Genomic DNA, 23,127 nt, shown 5'->3' with positions numbered 1-23,127 from the left:
AAACAGCTCCTGAATACTGAATGAGAGGGTCCATTGCCTTTGCATCAAAGCCTCACATCAGAAGAAGGAGGGCTTCCTGCTGATCCCATAAATCAGCAGATGAACCTTTGTCTGCATGAGCTGGCGTGAGGAACACGTGCTCTGCTAGAAACTATACTATTTTTTCTCAGAGTACTAAAGAGCCAACCGATCTTTAAAACATGCTAATCTGATTAGATGGGGGAGGCTGTTTATTATTGCACAGTACCATAATAAATTTCTGGTGGTTAATTTAGACTGTGGGATTAACCTAACTTCCATACAAAAATGTACCAATAGCCCAGGCCATGGCTGCAAGGTCATGGATGGGGTATCACCATAACGGGAGCAGGGGATGGGGTGTTGATCACTGTAGGAAAGGCATTGCAAGCTTCAGAGATGTACTGCCTTGTTAGAGATGTATCCGAAACCATATGGATGAAGGGTGATCTTCCAGACAGGCTGGACTGGACTTGGGAGATGTGCATTGCTCTGGTCTGTGCTGGGAAGTTCCAATCACGTCCCTTCACACCGCTTCCTTCGGTCCATGGCATCATCGTGTGGGTTGGTAACTGCTTCAACAGTGCACGTTTGAATAAGCAGGATGCTTGATTGGGGTGTTATCCCACATCGAACGTGTCCAGGCTGGAAGAGGCATTTTCCATTTCCCTCAAGGATCCACCTTTCCATTGCAGTGCTCTTACAGGAGGGATGGGGTGTTTACGGGGTGGCTGGGCTTTGCCTTGCTCCCATACCAGTGGGCAGGAGCAGCCCAGCACAGCCACGGCAGCAAAGATTTTGTGCCTCAAGGGCACTGCCAGCTGCTGCTCCTCCAGGGAAGGCAGGCACAGCGCTGGCCATCGGGGCTGAGCCTTGAGAGGCAGCACCCTGAGATAACCAGGCGGAACTGCGTGCTGGGGAGATTTATCAGATATGAAGGGGAAAAGCAATATGCGTGCACGCTGCAGATGGGGCTAGTGTGGATTTATAGGCAAAGAGTAAATAGGAATGTAGGGAAATGCTTTCCCTTTCTCCATAACTTTTCAATTTCAGAGAGGCCAGCTTCAATAAAATTATCTCGCAGATGGAGGTTTTATTGAATCTGGCCCATAAAGCTCCCGTTATGGGGTTTACAACTACCATTTACACAAATCTTGCTATAATAAAATACAGTGGTGTTTACAGCATTCCTGCAACTGTCACAGAATTACAGTGTGCACAAAACCCAACGAGTAAATCTCAGCTTAATGCACCAAGCGCTTCACTGACAACAGAAAGAAGCAAAACTTGAGTGGGAGAAAAAGGAAAGAGGCAGATGTAGGAGGAGAAAGTTACTTGGTTGAGAGGAGAATTGTGCCGAGATACCCCAGGGAAATATCATTGATTTACAGCCCTCACCGTGTTCTCCTTCAATGCAAAACATAAATACGCTTCCCAAAGGTGCCGCTTGGCACACAGCTGTGGGGACCGGCAATGCCAGCCCTTAGCAGCACCTGATCCAACCGCGGCAGAGAGCCAAGCTCGGGTTGGCTGAGGGCCTGCTGAAGTTTGGTATAAAGATCTCCAGCTGGCTCTCTTTTTACTTTCCCAGCTGCCTTGTGGGTGCTCTCTGGGTGCTTGTAGCAAAGAGCGTGCTGAGTAAACGTGGAAACTGGTGGGTAGCCCTGGTGGGTTGTGGCTGCAGAGGGAGGAGGTTGAAAGGTTTGCTGAATGAGCGAAAGCATCTGAAAAGCCTCTGGTTGAAAGCTGAACGTGGAGCCAAAGGGTGAGTAAAGGATGGATCTGAACTGTCTGAGGGACTGCGGCTTTAGATGCCTGAGTCTGCTGTCAAAGATACTCTCAATAGGGGAGAGGAAGAACTAGGAACTCTGGAGGGGATCCTTTCTCGGAAGGAATAGCTTGAGCTGTGGTTTTGCGTGTGGCTCCATGGCCTTGGTGAATAAACACAACGGCACACTTTTATCCTGATTTCCAGTATTTGGTTAAAGGAGATGCATTTCAATTGCATGTCTTTCCTCTGCTTGTCCTCACGCTGAGAGCCGTAGATAAGAGGCGATGGCTCTTCCTTCATGGCAGGTTTGTCTCACACCACAACCCTTCAGTTCTCTCTTTATATATCACTCCATTAATCTTTGCACCTCTCTATGTATCTGTGAAACACTTGCATTTGCAACTCCATTAATTGGGCCAGAAAGCAGGTCAGCACTAATCTCTCCTGTTCTCCTTAATATATTGTTTTCTGACATCGCCTCCCAAATTAAACTGAGATGATTAATACTGATTTTCAGTGCTGTGCTACATGTAAGGGCGGAAACTCCTTGTATTTGCAGACGCAGTGTCTTGTTTAGGATGAAGGAATGCTATTCAAATTGTAATAGGAACATTTGTTTCATTACACATATTTAGCAAGTCGATTCACAATGAAGTTTAGTTTTCCTGGTTTTGGTGAGCTCACCCTGAAGAATTGATTCAGTCAAAGTTTTTATCAACTTTCCTTATCATCGGGCACCTAAATACCTTTAAATACCTATCTATCCTCGCCTCCTGGTTACATTGGAAGTGAGTCGCAGGGTGGGAACTTGCATTATTCTCCTGTTTCAGGAAGGGCACAGGAGTAATGCATGGCCATACCTTGAGTGCATGGAGTGATGGATAACCTGACCCGAGGGGGCTGGTGCTGCAGTGAGAGCCGCTGCGTGGATCTGCTTGTGGTGGTCGCTGAAACGAAATAAAATAAAAATGTTGTTTGTTTTTGACAGCTTTTTGCAATCTTTGCATTTGCAACATGCGGTGGGTACTCTGGAGGACTGCGCCTCAGTGTGGACTGTGCAAACAAGTCAGAGAGTGACCTCAGCATTGACATAGCCTTTGCCTACCCCTTCAGGTAACCTGACTTGGGTCGTGGCGGTTTGTTTGCAGGGAGGACGGCGTTTGGGGACTAGTGCTGAACCCATGGTTAGTGGGGCTTGCCATCGTTTATGGCAGCTTTTGATTAACCCCATCGATGTGGGGCTCCTGAACTCTCCTCGCAATGTTGTTTAGGCTCTGGGTGTGCAGGAGGGATGAGTTTGGTTAGAGCTGGTGTGGTTTGGGGCCATGGGAACTGCTGAAAGCTCTACAGAGGAGAAGCACAGTCACGGGTGTGCAGAGCCCTGTACAGGCTGGGACAGCTCAGGGGGTGGCAAACTGCAGGCAAGGGAGAAGAACGAAACCACATCAGCCCTGGGAGGAAAAAAAATGGTGATAAAGTAGCTGTTAACTGTGCTGTAGCCACTAAGCTGGAAACCCAACCATTGGAGCAGCAAGGCCCTGGAAGAGCCACTCCATGGGGAAGGGGAAGCAAGGGACAAAACAAATTTGAACCATCATTTTGAAATGTTTTTGAAAATTCTACTAATTGCCTGTCTGCATCTCTCAGTGCCTGAATACTTTAAACCTTGGAACCTAGAGACTTAGGAAAAAGGATTTTCTGTTAAGTATGTCTGAAAGCTGTAGTGAGGTTAAAGAAAAAGAATTATATATAAAAAAAACATTTCCTGTCATTTAGGATCCTGCTTCAAAAGAACATCTGCAGTCTTCTGTTTTTAAAGATGTCAAGTCCACTCTAGAAACCTTTCACTTCTGTATAAGTGATTTCTTTAAGGAATTGAGATGATTAAGAAAAGAATGTGTAATCCAATCTCAAGCCTAGTACACTATGACTCTCAAATTATTTTGCTTCCTTGGGAAATCACATGCTGTTTTGCTTATGATTGCTATGCACAGACCAGATGTAATAGCATCTACTTCTTTAACATCTTCTAAAATATAGCAGCTTCTAAAGAGTGGAAACTGAATTTGATTACTTGAACTGTTATTCTTCCTATACAAACATTTATTACCCCAAAGAGGCACATTTCCTGGTATTACAAATGTTTATTTTTTGTCTTGAACTTGTCTGCATTTTCTTTCATTTCTGCTTAGTATGCATGAGATAGATTCAGAAAATTGAGTTATGTGAATTTGTAATATGATTCACTCCCAAACAGGTCATTTCTCCAGCATTCATTATAGAATACACCCTACAGTAAAGTGCTTTTAATTTGCATGATTATAGAGTAGTACTTTATGTAAAAAGGTAAAATGGAGAGAAGGAGCCAGTGAGTATCCCCTGTTTTTTTAACAGTCGTGTTGACCACTGCTTCTAGAAGGAAGTGGCTGGATCTGCAATTTCCCACTGGAAATAAATTGCTGAGTAACAGCAACATTCCAGGGTGCTGGAAAGATGATGCAAAAAAGCGTTTATTTGCAGAAAGGATATAGCTGAGGCTGTGGCTGGCTCTTGAACTGTGTGGCTCCCAGCTGTGGCTGGGAGTGCTCGGCGTGCACAGGTAGGGTATATGCCGTGTCCAGTGGGGTGGCTGGCAACGTGCTACAGATATACCTGTAATTTGCAGGTGAGAAGGGAGATGACACTGAGCCAGCTGGTGTTTCGAGAGGAGCATGAAGATATTCAGGTTTTGAGCAATTTGGAACTTTGCATGCAAACCTGAGGCACATGCAAAAGGCAACCTTAGATGTGCAGACGGGGTGAGATAGCAAATGCATGCCTGGAAAATCTGGCCCAGTGCTGCCTGTGGAACATGGTGTCATTTTACTGTTTTATCTAAATATTCCTGTGACTTCCTCATGAATTTGTTCTTTTCTCCAGTGCTCCTTCTACAGAATGGAGAGGAGAAGCTCTAAACCCAGAAGTGAGCTTATTTTGGAAAAGATACAATCTCATATTAGAGCAGTTGATACCCTTGGAAAAAGCAGATAGATTTTAAGTTCATGCTCCTCTATGAAGACACTGATCCTGAAGCTCATCTGCCTTCATGGGCACGTAGGCTTTGTGTAGGTAGGATGAATTTCCCAGCAGCTGTCTTGCATCCAGGTCTGAATAAGTCCATATTCCTGTGGCATTTTCCTTTCAAATGCCTTCAATGTTCTGATTATTGGCTGACAGCTGGGGGAGGTGTAGGTAGAAGGAGAGATGCTGCTGAGCATCTGACACCACGGTGCTGTTGTGGCTGTCAATGATGACACTGAAACAGCTGAATACCTGAGTGCTGCTTTTGATGATCTGTGCCTTCCAGCATGACTTGAAATGAAGAAAGTCATGCAGACGTGCTACCAGCTGCTTTCATTCCTGTTGCTCCGAGTTTGAGGGTTTGTTTTCTTCTAGAAGTTGAACTGCTGGACCTTGGCCAGTTGATGAGTGAATGTGAAGAGCTTTAAGCAAGTAAACAAAATTGTAAAGCTCAACAGGACACCTTGGCAACACGAGAGGACTTGGATGTTTGGGAAATGAGATTGAAGCAGCCTGAAAATGTTCCCCTTAAAGCGAGATCAGAAAAGTAAGGGAGTTTTCCAAACTTCAAAGGAAGGGCATCCCTCCTGTTACCATGTGTTTCTAGGGCCCGTTGCCTTAGATAAAGAAAAGGAGGATGCAAGAGGGCAAAACAGCACTAATGCGGTCTGGGGATGTGTGATTATAAGATACCAGTTGCCGAGGTGACTTCAAGCCAGTGATTCATGTAGCCCCAGGCCAGCCCTGAATGTACTGGAGAAGCATTGTGCTCCACAGCAGGTAGCTCCAGATGTTCCTGCAAACCAAGGAGCATCTCCATACCCTCTTACTGAGATTTTTCTCAGCCCCAACCTACGTGTTGCAACAGTCTCCAGCAGACAATGTCAATTAATTCAAGGAAAATCATTAGTTCCTGCAGACAGGGAGTTTTGAAGGGTCCAGCTAAAACAGTCAAAGAATATTAGCTTAAAGTTAAGTTAGTGATAGCTCTGCTTGGCTCCTACATTATCTTACTGCTGTAACTCAGGAAGCACCAAAAAAAAAAAAAAAACAAATCAAACCTCAAAAAACCCCTGAACCAGGTGGTTGCTTCTCATTTGTGCTAGAATCAGATTCTCTTCCCGGTTTAATTCTGAACCTGGATTAATTTGCTCTTTAGAATGGGAGAAATGAGGAAATACACATAATCACTAGAGAAGACCATCAGAATAACCTGGTGAAGTGGTGCTTACGCATGTCTGGGAGAGGTGATCCTTTCAGAGAAGAGCCCATGTGGTGGGTACCTGCCTGGGGATGTCGCATGGCTGGAGTGTGGGGAGGCAGAACGACTCCCGGTCTGAGGGACGTCCCATGCTGAGGCTCCTGCTCTGGGCTTGCGCTGCTGTTGTGCATTAACTGCAAAGGAGTCTCTCCAGCATCACTGCTCAGTAACTGAACCCAGATCTAGCTCCACCATCTATCCTGGAATAGGAGGTGAGGTGGATGCTTAACCATCTACAACTACACTGACTCATTTGAGCTTCCCACAGCCCACATCCAAGACCCTGTAGTCACCCTGTAATGTACAAAGAAACCTCTAGTCCAAACCCTAATACCCCCAACCCGTGTCTCCTGGAGCTCTGCCACACTAGTCTGTGTATCCTGCCAGACTCTCCCACGTCCAAGCTGATCTTCATAAGACCATTTCAAATACTCACCTGAAGCTTTCTCTCATTTCTTCTTCCTGATTCTAGTTTTATCCCAAAGGATTTCTTTACCTCTTCATTTTTTAAAGTGCAAATCGGCCTTTCTTCTGGATACTTGTATATGCATTTCAAAAGTTTTACAAGTTCAAGTACGGAAAGAACTTCTCTGGTCCCACACTATCAGTCTCTCAGCATTAGGATCTGTTTGGTACGGTATCTGGTGTGAACGTGGCATGTATTAGGATGTTCATCAGCTTAACCCTCACCCCAGTAATGATTCTTTGAGTGGGAAGAAAAAAAATCAGCATCTTGGAATCATTTATTAATCTCGCAGTCCATCACCATTTCAGATCAGATTTGTTGCTCCTCCAAGTGCCCTGAAGCAATATTTTCTTCTGTAGTAGGGGCCTTGATAAACACCCTGTTTGCTTACTTATTTTCTTCTGATCCCAGCAACATTTTCATCATGTGCTTTGCTATTCATTGGTTTTGCTTTGACAGTAAGTGGTTGAATTGTGCACCTACTGTGCATATATTTGTTACTGGTAGTCATCCTTTCAAGGTGTTTTTTCAACCAGTCCTTGTAAAAGCAATATTTTTGGTTGCCAGCTGAGTTGTCTGGACTTGCAGAGTCTGTACTGCAGATTTTTGCTGCATAATTGTTCATGCCACAAGCTTAATGTTTTTCTTGTAATTGGTAGAGTTGTACTGAAATGTTTGGGCTTCTTCAGCTACTGATTTAAATGCAAGCTTGCATAGCAGAATTGCTCTCCTGCTGTTGTGCTGCATGGACAGGCAGCACCCTGACAGCCAGAGATTTAGAATTGTAGAGTAGTTTGGGTTGGAAGGGACCTTAAAGATCATCCAGTTCCAATCTCCCTGCCATGGGCAGGGACACCTCCATAGGCTGCCCAAAGCCCATCCAACCTGGCCTTGAACACTTCCAGGGATGGGGCAGCCACAGCTTCTCTGGGCAGCCTGTGCCAGGGCCTCACCACTCTGCGAGTGAAGAAATTCTTCCTTATGTCTAGTCTAAATCTGCCCCTCTCCAGTTTATACCCATTACCCCTCGTCCTGTCACTCCAAGCCTTTGTGAACAGTCCCTCTCCAGCTTTCTTGTAGCCCCTTCAAGTACTGGAAGGTCGCTATGAAGTCTCCTCAGAGCCTTCTGTTCTCCAGGCTGAACAAGCCCAACTCTCTCAGCCTGTCCTCACATGGGAGGTGCTCCAGCCCTTGCATCATCTTTGTAGCCTCCTCTGGACCTGTTCCAACAGCTCCATATCTTTCTTACGCTGAGGATTCCAGAACTGGACACAATCCTTCAGATGAGGTCTCACAAGAGGGGAATAGAGGAGCAGAACCGCCTCCCTCTACCTACTGGCCACTCTTCTTTTGATGCAGCCCAGGGTATGGGTGGTGTAGGGTGATGCTGCACTGAGTGCATGGGACGGCCCAGAAGCACATGGCTTGAGCTGCAGTGCAGCAGGAATGGCAGAACACTTCAATACAGTACTGCCTGGGTGCTCTGCCTACGTATGCGGGGTATCCCCAAGTTAAATGCTGCACAGGAATTCATTGGGGGTGTATCTTGCCTTTTCTTGTGGCTTTCATCCTGCAAGCTACCTGGAATATATCCACCCAGAGGATCACAGGATTAGATTTTAAACACAGTCTCACCTAAGGCAGTGGTTGAGGTAAGTATGTGCATAGGTGTTAGGAGAATTGAGCCGTAGTTACTAGTGAGACAGAGTGGGATTCCTTGGTGGTGCTAACATGAGAGCCTTGGTGAAAGAATGTCTGTGCATGTCTTTCTGTCCCAGCAGTGAGCAACATGAATGTTGTTTTCAATTTTATTGAAAATCACTTATTAGATTTTTTTCCAATGTGCCAGTAAATCTGTCTCTTGAAGTAATCCTTGCTTCTGAAGGAAAAGGAAATTGTATTTTATGGGAGCTTTTCACTCACTCTCTAATTTGAATAAAGACATTCTCATTGAGCACCCTTTAAAGTGTACAACTTATCTGCTCTGGATAGGCTAGTCCTTCATTTGGAATATGACAGCCAGATCTAAATTGCCTACTTAGAAGCTACAGATGATAATTAAGGAGGAGGTTGCTAACTCATGGTGGTTTGCAACTGTCTGTCTTTGCAAAAAGCCTCTCTTCATATTAGCACATTCCTGTGCCCGAGTGTAGTAGCCTTCTTTCTTTTATTATCCATCTGTAGTAAATCTTGCTTCAGAATTCAGCCGAAAACGTTTTGGCCAGAAGATTATAAATGTCTGTTATGGCTGGAAGACCAGGAGCTGCTGATAAACAGGAGGTCTTTAAACTGTAGTACAAAGTAGTTGCTTGCGCTGCTGACTTCCAGGCGACTGTAGCAGTCTTCCCTCCCAGCTATCTTGGACTGCTGTGCCAGCTGAGGGTGGGAGATACGGAGGAATAAAGTCAGCCAGCCAGTCAGTCAAACTCCCGAAGCTTCATGTTTGATTTTGCACGTGTCCATCACACAGAAGGTGCCCCTTGTGCAAAGGCAAATTTTGGCTTCCTAACACTTCTGTGTGGAGAGGGGAAGCAAATGCAAGCCAGCAGAGTTGTTCTAGCTTCAGGTGTTCTCTGTGCCAAAATGTAGATGCCCCAGTTCCCAGGCGGATTTGGCAGTGCTCCTGGGAAGGTGAGATGCACTAGTTAAACTCTGCATGACCTATTCCAGCTTCATGGAAAAACCTCTATCCTGGAACTCCTTAGATGAAAACCTGGTGCATTTTGGAAAGCTGTGCTTTTTCCCAAAAAGGAATTTTGAGGTCTTCTCAGTTGCTACTATCCTCAGTGTTCTCCAGCTTCTGCTTTCTCTTCACAGAAAGAGTCATTGGGCAGTGGCAGAGGCTGCCCAGGGAGGTGGTCGAGTCGCCTTTCCTGGAGGTGTTTAAGGAACGGGTGGATGAAGTGCTGAGGGACATGGTTGTCCCTCAGGAGTTGCGGGGATGGATGGTCAAGTAAGGTTCAGCAGTGATAATCACAAGCCACTGCGTGGCCACAGTGGTCCTTTCTGGCTCTGCAATTGGTCAGTCCACAAAGCTGCATCAATTTAGTCCCTTTTCTTGCCAAACTCTTGCCACCTCACCCAGCACTGCAGGTCTGGGGTGAACATCTGAACCGACAAGGAAAGGCATTCAATAATATTTACACGTCAGTGAAGCTGGAGATTTTCACCAACACCCTGATGATATAAACTGACCCTTTAGGGTGGGCACTAAGGGCTCAGTCATAGTTTTGATTATCATCTTCTAATGGTTTTGAACCCTGATCTCAGCAGTGCTTTTTATATGTAATTTTGGCCTTTTGTGGAATATATTTGCCTAACAAGGACTTCTAAGTTTTAAGTAATGTTAGTGGAAACTGGAAATTATATGAATGAGGACCCTAATGTTGCATTTGCTGAGCGAACTTCAGGAGATAAATACTTCAGGATACAGACATCTCCAATTGTGACACTTTCATGAAAGTCTCTTCTAACGTCTAAGTTCTTCTAATGTTCTAAGTCTCATCTAATGATGCAAAGCAGACCAAAGCATTAAGATGTATTTTTAAGCAGGGAATACAGATTATTTTTTTTCTTAGTTGTGATTCATACCTTCTGGTCACTTATAAAGCCACCTGGGAAACTGCAAGTCCTTTTTTTTTTTTAAGATATTTTTTTTTCCCCTGTAATGGGAATTCAGTAAAAAGACTTTATTCCATAGTGTTGTGAACACAAGAACTTTCTGAGCTATTTAAAGAATGGCACCAACATGTGGCTTCCCTTATGTTGAAGGCATCAGAGACCTTGGTCAAGTCTCTGTACTGAAGTAAACCCATAAGTAATCTGAATGTGGAGCTTACATAGCCGAGCTGAGTGCTCTAAATCAATGAACTGTTGGCTTTGTTAGAGCTGTTTGCTCTTACTTTGTCTCCTGGGCCTGGGAAAAGGCAATCCAGGTCTGCAGAATGAATAGATTTCTTTTCAGCTTTGAATGAACATAGTTTTTAATAGGAAAGAATATTTTGCATTTTTGTAACCAGCTGTAGATATTATTAGAGTGAATGTCATAGTTCAGAGCCCTGATATGGTTTTTATTTACATGTAAATGGCTACAGACTACTGAGGTAAATAAAATCTGCAAATCGGTGTTCTCCGGTGTCCATGGTTCTTCAAGGACCACATTGGCTCTGGGTATACTGTCCTTGTTTTTTCTTGCTGCTCCCGTGTGTCCTGTGAGGTTTTTTTTTAGACCAGAAGGGTAGTGGAATAGAAGAAAATGTCTGTGCTTTTGTACTTGGAGAGCCGTGGTCTGCAGTAGTGGCTGTCCGTGAGCACAATGTGCAATTTAATTGCTGTTGTCAAGGAGCTTGAACTCATTACTGGTCTGATTAAAACAGATAAGAATAAGGATGACTTTGTGGCTTTTCTAGTTTTGAGTTCCTCTTCCTGACCCCAATTACAGTCTTCAAAGCCCACTTTGTAGAAATCTTCAAGATTGGTAACTTGGCCAAAGAATGGTTATTACTGCCAGTTTGCACTTTCGTTTGAACTGTGGATAAATGCAAGTACCCTCTTCTCAGCTGTGAGGGACTGGGAGTTGCTGCCATTCACTGGACACTTGGTTCCTGCATGAGATCTATGGAGAACCACCAGAAATCTGATACAGCCACATCACCTTTATTTTGAAGCTGACCCTGTGTCTGCTAAGGACGTGGTGCTTAGCACGACCAACGCACTGTCGTATGAAGGAAGAGATCATCCACCACCCCAGAACTTGCTAGCTGCTCTGAACAGCTTAGCTTCTGTGCCGAGCTATTTTGTATACAGCCAAGAAGCCACAGCCCTTGGGTGGTTGTGTAAGTGACAAAGCCTTTGCTGATTCACGCCATTGGTATGTTGGGCTGCACACAATGATACGCTGCCTGAGTAGGTCGGGGAAGGAGGTTTGGCTGCTGGTACTTGTAAACTCTCCGGTCTGCACAACCAGGGGGAGACTGGTTGCTCCAGCCAGTAGGTTTGTCATGGGCAGCCGCTCTGCAGACAAGATGACTTTTTTTGATTTTGAGGTCTTCTCAGTTGCTACTATCCTCAGTGTTCTCCAGCTTCTGCTTTCTCTTCACAGAAAGAGTCATTGGGCACTGGAACAGCTGCCCAGGGAGGTGGTCGAGTCACCTTTCCTGGAGGTGTTTAAGGAACGGGTGGATGAAGTGCTGAGGGACATGATTTAGGGAGTGTTAGGAATGGTTGGACTCGATGATCCAGTGGGTCCTTTCCAACCTGGTGATTCTGTGTGATTCTGTGATAGTTTTTAACGCCTTAAAACTCGAAGGAAACGTATCCTCGACTGCTGAACTGAGGCCATAGAGGAGCATTGTCATGCTTTGCAACTCTTCAGACTGGTCAGCCGTTGTCTTTTATGAACATCCGTGCACAAACGTTGCATGAACACAGAGTTCATGGGCACACAGCTGGCTGGGAAGTAAATGGAGAAGGGAAGTGGTGGCAACTTTCTGGAGGTGGTGTCTGATGAGAGAACTCTGCTTCTTAAATTGTAGAAGCTTTTCTTTTAGTACTCAGAACAATTGGTTTCTTGATTAATTTGGATGGTAGAGATCTAGACTGGCTTATTTTGCTTTGTAGAGGCTATATTTTATGCTTAACAATGTTATATTGCCAGAAAAATTCTTCACTAATATTATAGCCAGAATTTGTTCTTAAAGTAGAAGTTACTTTTGGATTTGTTAATATATACAGCTTTTTCACAATTTGAATTTTTAATATATATTCATGAATAGTCTCTATGGTATTGTGGAGTGATGGTATTTTATCTGTGCCTGCCACAAAGACTTTCTAAAAGTCAGGCTTTTTACAACTTTCCTTGCAAATTCCTCTTTACATGTTTTCATGCTGCCAGTACAGAAGCAACCGAAGCAGAAACCCTTTGGGTTTGCTTCGCGTTCAATCCCATACCCCAGACAGCATGTGGTGACCCAACTAGGGGCCAATCAAACACACTTCCCATTTTCCTTGCTCCCAAATGTGCATTCATTGTGCAGCAGCCCTGAAGGTTTCCCCAGGACTGTAGGGAACTGGTTATGTTGGATGTCTTTGGTCTCCTCCTGCACCTTGATTCTACATGAATTTATTTGCCAGGAGTCTAATGCAATATTTCTTATTCGATAGACTCTGGAGAGGGTGGGCATCCAACCCAGTCCAGCATAGCTCCACTCGGTGAGGTGCCTCTCACTGTCCAGTCTGGATTCCCAGAAGCAACACTTCATAAGTTACTTGGTGTGAAGGTACCAGCAGTTTGTCTGCAGGTCCGTCAGCAGACCTGCAAGGCTACCTTTGCTCTTGGCCTGTGTGCTACTCAGCCTGCGACTGAGCCCACGGCCTCCCTGAGAAAAGGATTTGACGTGTGCTTTGAATGAAAATATTTTGACTGAGAGTCATTACCATAAATATGGCATTATTGGAGTCAAATATGGCATTACTGGAGTCATGCCATAAAACTCTATGGAAGACTTAATTCGATTGCTTTAAATACCTTAGGACAATATACTTGGGGAAATTGTATTGTATTTTAATGTTAACTTTGTATTTTAACTATAAAGGAATGAAGGTTGCTGCATCTTCTGTAGTTCCTCTTGCATTTATCACAGCTGGTCTTGGAGGTGAAATTGCTGCTTTCAGGGTTTATAGACCTAGGATTAAACTCTATGTGAACCCTGCTGCTCTCAGGGCAAAGGATTTATTCTTTCAGGTGCTTCTGGCTGGATATCAGGTGATGCCCAAGAATTTGGATTGATCTCATGTGGAGTTCGTAGCCTGTTTGATTGTGGAAGACAAGGTAGATGGAAAGTGGAGTGAGCATTGTGAACTCACGCCGGCAGCAGCGGAGTGTGTTGGAGTGCAGGAAGAGAGGCTCAGTAGTCCCACGTCACTCCATGTATGAGCACTGCCTGGGGATTTGGTACACCCACTTCTTGGGAATGGTCTTACTAGATTAAATAACTGGGGTTTAGGCCTTTGCTTTATGCTTTCTTTTGCTTATATTACCTCTCTGGAGGTTTAGATTTTTTGAGATTTTTTTTCTTCAAATGAAAGCCTTTGTTCAGCTCTAACAAAGGCTTGTTAGTTTGGAAGCTGATGCTTGGGCCTGTCCAGAGGAAAGGGCAGCAGGAGGAGCACCAGAGATGTGGTTTCAGTCAGGATCTTATGGTGGGACTGGGTAGCATTGAACAGTTGTGTGTGGCAATGCAAATATGTGCCTATGGCATTTCCAGGCATCCTAATTTGCATTGTTCCACAGATACGATTTTTTTTCAAGTTAATCAAGAGTTACCTTCCTTCAGAGGTGGTAGCTTAGCTTCCCAGTGTCTAGGAAGTGGTTCATCCCAGAAAATAGCTCAGCGAAGGGAAATTGGAGAGCAATACCACCAGTCTATACCATGAAAAATGTAAGTGCCCAATCCGAGATGGTATTTGGGTTTGTAGAGACTAGTGGAGCGTGTCTTTGAGTGCTACACTCTGCTTGCACAGCAAGGAAATGGATGTGTTTCTGAGAAGAGCTGTGAAAATAACTCAGGAGATAAATCTGGGTCTGGATGTAGGCTTGGAATTGGGGTTGGGATCACCCACTCAGCTTTCCCAGCACTCTGGGTGGTGCATGAGCGGTTTTATTTCCTTTTTGGTGTTACGGCAGAGTACTAGGGTTTGCATTACTGTTATGTGTGTAGTCTGGGGAGGTTCATTGCTACAGCTGGCATCGTATCTGGGACAACTCTTGCTCCAGGAGTGTGATAAGGCTGTTGCACAGGCTGTTTTACAAGAGCTTTGTGAACACAATCACTAGAAGTGGGTCCTGCAAGAGGGATCCCAAGCTGTGGATGCAGCACTGGTACCTTCTCCCCACCACCACTGGAATTGTCCCTATTCCAACATCTTTAGACCCTGTCCTCAAGAGGGTTTTGTAACTTCCCTTCCTGGAGACCTGAGCACTTTGGAGGGTCTCTGACTCGCTGAGTTAATGGGAGAAGAGATTTGAGGTGGAGAGGGGTGGAACAGAGGACACGTGTGTTGTGTTGCTTTGGGTAGGTATTGCGGTGTGCCTGCTCCAAGCTGTCTGCACTGGGGGAGTTACCACCTCTCCCGCACGGTGCGTGCAATGTGGTGTGTTGAGACAGCAACTGTGGCTGACAGCTTGTCCTATTAAAAACAGTACTGTAGGAAAATAGTACCGGCCAAATGTTTGCACAACAGCTAAGTGCGAGTGAGGGCTGGGAGCTTGACGAGTTAAGAAACTGAAAATATGAAGGAGGGAGGACTGTTTTCCATTATCTCGACTGGACATAAACCAGAAGAGAATATAGGTTGCTACAGCTTTCTTGCTCAGCCTCCCAGCGGTATCTTCTGGTGTTTTTGGTGATGCTACTTTCAACATGCTTTTGGATGGGTGTAAGCCACTGAAGGCAACTATGACAAAGTGGAGATCTTTAGGATGTTCAAAAGTCCAGAGTTAGGAATTAATGTTTGCAAGATGAAGTATGTGCTTGTGTGAAACTGCTGGCAGTGATGAATAATTAGAGACGTAAGGACTTGGAGATATTTTTTGGAAGAAACTGAGAGATTTGATTGAGAGGGCAGAAGTTCAAAGTTAAATACTTTCAAACAGTCTTTGATCAGCAAACTGTATTCTTTCTTCCTCTAGAAAGCAAAGAAATGAAAGAACAAGCTTGGATTGCTGAGTCAGCTGAAGCATTTCATTTTTATTTCCTGTCTCTAGAGAAAAATGAACTGATTTTGTAGGGATAGGTATGCGGTATAAAAGAATGTGCTGCTGCTCTGGAAGGGGAGGAGTCCAAGGAGAGGAGGATACTGAGAGCACCTTTGGGTGCTGGAGAGTCTGGAGGGGATTGGAGGGTTGAGTTTGGGGGCTGGTAGACTGAGGTATGGAAAATTGCTGGGACAGTTAGGAAATAGTTATATTTACCTCAGTTTAGAAAGACTGTGACATACAGACAGCCCTGAGATGTGCATCATGGCAGATGGGCAGTGGGAAAAGTAGGGAACAGAACTGTTAGAGAGAGCAGGTTTGGGGTGAGAAAGTCTTGTTGCAAAAAGGTGGAAAATGCTAGTTTTGCCAGAACATCATAGATGCAAAAGGGCCAGGGAGCAGTCGCCTCTGCTAAGCCCGTTGCATTCCCACAGCTGCCCAGGGCTCCATTAATATTTCATCTCTTGAGCTTTGAAGAACCAGAAAGAACTTTGGCATTAATGACTTCAAACAGTTCAAATGTGGTATTAACAGACTGGCTGCCTCAAAAAGAAACAGACTTCAACAGCACTGGGATCCCTGGGTGCAAAGATTCAGATCCTGTGGGGAGATATTGGATAATGGTTATAATTGGAGAAAAATATGGACTGAGGGCAGCTGTTTAGCAGTGGCTTCGCTCTGCAAGGGTTTGTGGTGTGTATGAAAGCTCAGCGTGGCTCCATTACTGCAAAGTTCCCCACCTCAGAGGTCTGTCCTCTAAGAGTGGATCTGGGAGGAGGAGAAGGCTACAGAGCTCAGCTCCATCCACCCTCCCAGGGCTGGAAGGAAGCCTGTTCTATGCTGTATGGGCAACCTTTCTGATAGCCAGGATTTTGCACTGGGGATGCTCTGTGCCAGGGAAAATGCTGTTTGCAGTGAGGAGCACTGTGTGCATTGCTTCCTGCTGGAGAACAGGCTGTGGAGAGGGTCAGAAGAGTCAGTGGGCCTTGATTCATTAAAGAAAAGACCTTTCCTTCTCAGCCAGTTTTCTACTTTTACCTGAGTATTAAAGGTCACTTTTAAAGTATCTTTCTTCAAATGGGTAGTATCTCTAGGGACGTCTTATGGGAAGGATAAGCTATGATGTGAGCGGAAAGGCTCCCATTTATTAGTGTACTTCCACTACACATACAGAAAATCCATGTTCGACCACAAGAAGGACCATTTGCCCAGGGAGTGGCTGGCTGGAGATGCGGTGTGCAAGCACATCAGCACAGTCCTCTGGAACAAAGGAGCCACAGCGTTTCCAGAGCTAACTGAAATAAATGCCTTTATTTTGTATCCCAGAGAAAGAAAGGTGAATACCCCGTCCTGTTCCTGTGCTTCGCCAGAACAGTTGGACTTATGAAGAGTACCTGTGCGTTTTGGCATTTCGCTACTGTATTTTGAATTTCATTGTTTCTTTGTTTTGGCGATTATCAGCCAAGACAAACATTTTGCAACAAGTCCTTCTGCGAGTGCTACCTGCAGTAACTGACTTCCAGTGCTGTATTTCTCTCATTGCTTTTCAGGCAGTAAATACAATTGACAGTTTGACTGCCAGAAACAAGTGAGGGGGAAATAAAACCCAATGAAAGGATAATGGATCTCTGGGTTTTTGCAAGCATGTGTGTGGGTGTTGCAGATTTTGCTCAAGCACATCGTAGACAGACTAGGGGGTGGATTACAAGATGCTATTTTCAGAAAATAGGACAACATGCCAAAACAGTTTGCTTTTTTTTTTGCATGCTTTCTACCATGTCCTAGTAAAGGGATGGAGAAACACTAATCCCCATTGAGAATTTTTGGAGGCAGGACTTCATCTGTTGTTTATTAATCCAGTCGCTGATCAAAGCCCAGGAGAGGAAATCTGTGCCGGATCATCAATAATACTTGCGCACATACTTGCTGTTAATTGCATGTTGTGTTGGTTTCAAGTCTAAGCCTTGTGTGTGTTGCTAAAGGGGGAGGTTTTGTGAGTCAGACCAGATTAGATCACTTGGTGCACCCGCTCCTGCTTGGGCTCTTCTGCACATGCTGGTAGAGTGGGATGTGGGACAAGATGGGTCTTCAAGGCAGTTGGCTCTGACCATTTCTGTGCTCAAGGATCATCAGGTGAACTGGACTGCTTGAAAACACAAAGCAGAGGGGCTAGAATAAAAAGCAAATCGTGGCTTGAATATTGTACTATGGAAGTTCAGGAAAGAACGGCAGCTTCACAGAAAGGCGGCATCACATTGACATGGAGAGCGCGCAGCTTCTGCTCCCCCACGCACACATAACAGCTGTAGCTTTGTTCGCCGTGTCTGGCTTCATGTATTGTTTTCAGAGCAGGGGTAATTAGTGTCTGAAAATGTAACTGCTCTTTGCTGTGGTGGAACAATGTAAAAATCCTTTTTTTTTTTCACTGTAAAACATTCCTGCCCTCTTTTGATCTTGTCAAACTAGACAATACAGCTGTCTTGTCATCATATTTCCCACGGCAACGGAAAGTTTGCCAAATGGTAGAAGAAGCCTGAGAAGCCCTTAATTACCGTCACTTCATCAGTGAAACTTGACTGCTTTTGGTGGACTTGCTTCAGATTCGAGCAAATTTAAGAGAATTCAGACCTGGGTGGCTTGGCAATGGGGGGCTGCTGTTAACAAACAGACCCAGTGGGTGAAGGGGATGGTGTCGATAGTGATGAGCAGTGAGGCTGATCTTAGCGCTGCTCTGCCTAGTGTGGCATGCAACGTCACATTCCACAATCATCTGCTTTATTTCAGAATTAGTAACAATACTTAGCACAATGCAAGGCCAGAAAAAAAGCTCTATCCAGCTTATTTTTAGAGAAACCTGTGGGGGAAGAGTTTTTTTATTTTTTCCCTAATTAGGTATATTTATTACTGGACTGTTCCTTTTATTTGCATTGTCCGTCAATCAGTGAAAATCACTTCAGCTAATGCAGCCCAACAACATTGCTTAGATGTTAACAAAGGGCTTGATTGCACTCTTGGGGCTCCTGGTGTTCTTTAGGAAATGGAGAGGCAAAGGTGAAATGTGAGGGGGTTGCTGGAAACAGAAGAGCAGCAGGAAGGCACCAGCCAAGGATGACTTGAAGAAAAAGGTGGGATGTAAGAATGAGAGATAAGAGAAGATGAAAGAAGAGGAAGTCAGAGGAAGTAAGAGGCAGAACAGGTAGAATTACATCAAAAGTGGGAGGCAGAGGTAAAGGCAATTAACTTTTGGTGAGTCATCACCAAGCCATCCTGCCCCCAGACAGGCTGACTCAGCAACATCGGTGGAAAAATTGGAGCTTTCTCTGAGATGTCATTCCAGATCAAAGAGGTTTCAATTAGTAAAACTAGATTTTCTGTCACTGATCCTCCCCTGCTTAAAGAAGCTTTTCAAACGCCTCTTGTGAGGTCAGCATCCACTTGAACCACCCCAGGGCTTGGCTCACTCCCCTCTCTTCCCTGCCACATCTCCTCTTCCCAGGTCAGAGCCATGGTCTATTTTGGGGCTCTTCGCACAGCTGAGATCTGGGTTGTTTTGGGCAGGGTGAGGTGGCCCCCAAAGGCAGCAATTACTGCGCATTGTCTAAAAGGCCAAGGAAATCTAAAAAGAGAAGTGGATGTATGAATGAAAATATATTGATGGAAGAAGGCTTCTGAGATCTGGTATCCCTGAGAGATGCTTGGCCACAAAAGCACTGCTAGGAAGATAAGAGTGAGATGTTAATAGGATATATGAACATGTTCTCTGGTTTATTATGACTCAGAACTAAGGTACAGTTAGGAAAATAGGGAATAGAAGAGGAAAGTGGTCTTTACCACGTTTCAGAAGGGCTGGTGGGTGGTTACATTGGATGGGGCTGTGGTGACTGAGGCCGGCCAGAGGTGCAGGCAATGGGCAGCAACTCCTGGTCTAAATCTTCGTAGAAACATTCCCTCAATTATTTAATCTTTGGTACGTGCAGAGGCTTCAACTGCTACTTGCAATGCCATGCATTGCCTGGTGTGCTATTTCAGGACTTGAAGGGAGGGGAAAAAACAGCAACCCGAAAGACATCTTTTACATGATAAAATGCATGCAGAATTGCCTTGCTCTTCTTTTTTTTTTATTCCCCAAAGCAACCCGATTGTATTTAATGTAGGTCATCCCAGTTTTGTGGTGCTTGTGAGGGCCAGAGCGATTCTCTAAAGCCTGTTTTGTAGGCTTGTAGTGATAGGATGGGGAGGGACTGTTTACGTAGGCTTGTAGTGATAGGACGAGGGGCAATGGGTATAAACTGGAGAGGGGCAGATTCAGACTGGATATAAGGAAGAATTTTTTCACTGTAAGAGTGGTGAGGCCCTGGCCCAGGTTGCCCAGGGAAGCTGTGGCTGCCCCATCCCTGGAGGTGTTCAGGGCCAGGTTGGATGGGCCTTGGGCAGCCTGAGCCAGTGGGAGGTGTCCCTGCCCATGGCAGGGCGGTTGGAACTGGATGGGCTTTCAGGTCCCTTCAAACCCAAACTATTCTACGATTCTGTTTGCAGTGTGAGGTAACACAAAACTGTAGAGCTCCCACTGTCACAGCAAAGCCTGGCTTTCCCATGTGAGGCTCGACTCTTCTCACCATGCTCAGCTAGAGAAGCAGATACCGCACCCGGCAGCCGGGCTTTTAAAAAGCTCAGTGTGGCCGTTCATACACAGCAGATGTGGTTAATTATTCAAGAAGCAGAAAATATTACTTAAGCATTTGATGGTTTGAGAGGAGAGTAAATAAATAAGTCCCAATCCTGAATACCTTTGTGTCAAGTTGCAAATCTGGACTGATGAGGAAACCCTGGGTCTGCCAGTGGAGGGGAGCAGAGGGTGGTCCCCAGCTCTGGCTCTCCCCACCATTTCACCTGCAGGAAACCCTGGCTTGACCCTCAACCTCAAGCTCTGGAGATGAGACCTGGGGGGAAACTATGGACATAGCCTCTGGCTACACAGCATTGCGCATTGCATTCCCTCGGGGAAGGGGAGATGGAGCCAAATTTCTTCCTGATCTGAAACACCACAGAGGATGCCACTGGTTTCAAGAGATTTTGAACCAGGTTCCCAGTTTCATTCTCTGTCAATGCAGTGCCCAAGCAGTTGTGCATGAGGAAAGCAGAAAGCTTTCTTTTCAGACTATGCAAATAATGCATTTCAAATATTTCCATAATCTTGGTGATGGTTATAACAGAGCCACTTTCTCTCCAGGCAAAATTGGCATGACAGGCACTAGGAAATCTTCCTTTCCTTTTTTTCACTCCTTTAAGGAGAGAACAATAAGCCCTGATGAAAAGTCTACGTGTCCTGATGCCAGGAAGCTTTGAAACCAAGTGAGGAAACTGATCATGAGCGTTAGAGTCTCTCCTGCGCTCAGTTTTCATCAGACTTTGCTGTGTTTGCGTAGGGGAGGCGAGTCAGCCGCTGCTCATCTCTGCAATCTAGGCAGACGCCTTTCTTGTTTTCATCCCACCACTACTATAGTGACAGAAGCTCAGGAAAGAAAAAGCCTGAGGCAAATAACTGGCGTTATGCATCAACCACTGATGAAAAGGTTCTGCCTACACATTTGGGTACATTTAGTTTGGACCAGGAAAACCAAAAAGTCATGCAATCCTCTAATGTCCATTAATCCATCTTCTGTGATTTCTACTGCGGGTACTTCGTTTTCCTCTTAGGACTTAACTTTTTCATTTAGTCATATATTCATGGCTGCTGCTGCTGTTGGCTCGCTGTTGCATGCATTAATTGCTCTTGAGCAGAAGAATGTCTCCCAGAAGACCTCATCCCTTCTCTGCACCAGATCATAACTTCTTTAATTGCTGCTGTTAACTTGCTGCTGGCTTCATCCCCTTCACCCTTCCTATACAGAGCAGAACAGCGTGATCCCTCATCAGACCCTATTTCCCCACTGATGCTAATCCAGACTGTGCAACAGGACCAGCCAAAGCACCCCCTCCAAGGAACCCATTTCTCCTTCTGAATCAGAAATAAAAATTATTAGAGCACAACAAGGTGTATCAGGAGCTGCCAGACAGAACCACAAATCTATTAGTTCGGTCACTGATTGCAAACGGCGTGCAAGTACTGGGTTAGGGCTTTGAATGCTTAAACCAGGGTATGCAGACTATTACTTTGACCCAAGACGTGTACTTCCATTGCAACTTGGATTTAAAAACTTCTCGTGTAGAGGCACTACGTGGCTTCCAAATAGAGGTATACCATGACCTTAATATAAAGCATAAGACCTGTTTTCTGCCCCCTTGATTGTAAGAATTCAAGAATCAAATTGTTTCTCAGGTTATTTTTTTTCAGTTGTTGCCATGGCAAAATTCTGTAGAGAAAGGGAGCGTTGTACCAAACCATTGGAACATCAACTTTTCTCTGAAATTGATGCGTTAAAGTCCTCAGTCTCACCTAGATGCTCACATGCAAGTAATCCCATGTGCTATTAGCTCTGAAGAGTACAGCCCATGAGACTGCTTGTAGGTCCAGTTATTCAAGCAGGAGTTCAATTCACATTGGGAATGAGAGAGGAAGACGGAGAAAATGTTTGTCTTATTTGGGTAAATGTTTCCATTTTCTATACTTCACCTGCCACTCTTGGGATGTTTTCCAGGTTGCACCAAGTGAATTTCGATGCTCCCACTTGTGAAGGCAAGCGCCGAGAAAAGCTCTCCTTGATAGGGGACTTCTCATCTTCAGCAGAGTTCTTTGTCACCATTGCAGTCTTTGCCTTCCTCTACTCGCTGGCTGCCACCGTGGTTTATATCTTCTTCCAGAACAAGTACCGTGAAAACAACAGAGGGCCTCTAATTGTAAGTGTGCATTTGCAGCATTTTCAGGTGTAGGTCTTAACCTCTTGGTTTTTTGGTGGTTGAGGCTGTGCCATGGTGTGGGAGATCCAAGTGGCCCAGTACCCAAAGCATCTCTGCATTCACCCGTTTGTCTTTTTTTTATCTTAATGGTGATTTAAACTTTTAGTATCAAGGGTAACAAAGCTTATCTTAATGGTGATTTAAACTTTTAGTATCAAGGGTAACAAAGCTTATGTGTGGGTAGAGTTTAGTCCTAATCTTGTATGCGCTTGTGGGATTTCCCACTTCTCTTCCACTGCCTGCAGTGATGATGGTCACGCAAATAATGAACATGTAGCTGGGTGACTGCTGGATTGGGGTCCAAACCATGCATCTGTAACAGCAGACCTTCATTGGTAGGGGAAAAAAGGGAAGAGGAGATCTTGGGCATCATCATAGCAGATAAATGAAACCACGCGCATTGGCAAAACCTAGCCAGGGAGACCTCTTATTGCTAGTTACTGCTGGGTTCAGCCAAATTATTTTGCTTTGGAGAACTACATGGCTGGTTTTCCAGTGTTACCCTGAGCTCCCAGTATGTTTATGTCTTCTGCTGGTTTATGAAGCTCCTTGCTTTTCAATTATTCTATGCACCCATCAAGCTGTGGCTGTTTGTGCTTTTATTTTTCTTTTTACTGATTCCTGAAGGCTTGTGATAAAAAGCAAGTGCTGCTGTGCATTCCTTGTCTTATAAATCAAGACTGTAAAACCAGTGAGAGAGATTTTGTTCTGGGTGTCCATTCCCTGATAGTGCCTCATGCCCTGTGCGACACCCCTTAATCTTGCTGTTCCTCTGCTGTGCTGAAGCTGGGTCGGGTCTCTGCATCTCTGTGGCCTTTGGGAGAGCTGGGAGGGGCTCCTTCTTAGGGAGTGCAGAGGTAGGACAAGAGGGAACAGTTTTAAGCTGAAAGAGGGGAGAT

At 45.0% G+C, this 23,127-nt stretch overlaps 1 protein-coding gene across 3 annotated transcripts in view; it reads left to right on the top strand.

Annotated features, from left to right (window-relative positions):
• SYNPR (synaptoporin) overlaps window positions 1–23,127 on the top strand; it is a 114,438-nt gene that overhangs the window by 79,241 nt on the left and 12,070 nt on the right. For all 3 annotated transcript variants that reach the window (XM_054076991.1, XM_054076992.1, XM_009563094.2), the window contains 2 exons: window positions 2,778–2,902; window positions 21,970–22,168. In XM_054076991.1, coding sequence (XP_053932966.1) covers window positions 2,778–2,902; window positions 21,970–22,168 — 324 coding nt within the window. The remainder of the gene's footprint in view (window positions 1–2,777; window positions 2,903–21,969; window positions 22,169–23,127) is intronic.

Source organism: Cuculus canorus, chromosome 11 (genome assembly GCF_017976375.1).
Source record: "Cuculus canorus isolate bCucCan1 chromosome 11, bCucCan1.pri, whole genome shotgun sequence".
Lineage (NCBI taxonomy): Eukaryota > Metazoa > Chordata > Aves > Cuculiformes > Cuculidae > Cuculus > Cuculus canorus.
Note: the sequence above shows the minus strand (reverse complement) of the source record. Positions and strands in the feature narration are given on the sequence as shown.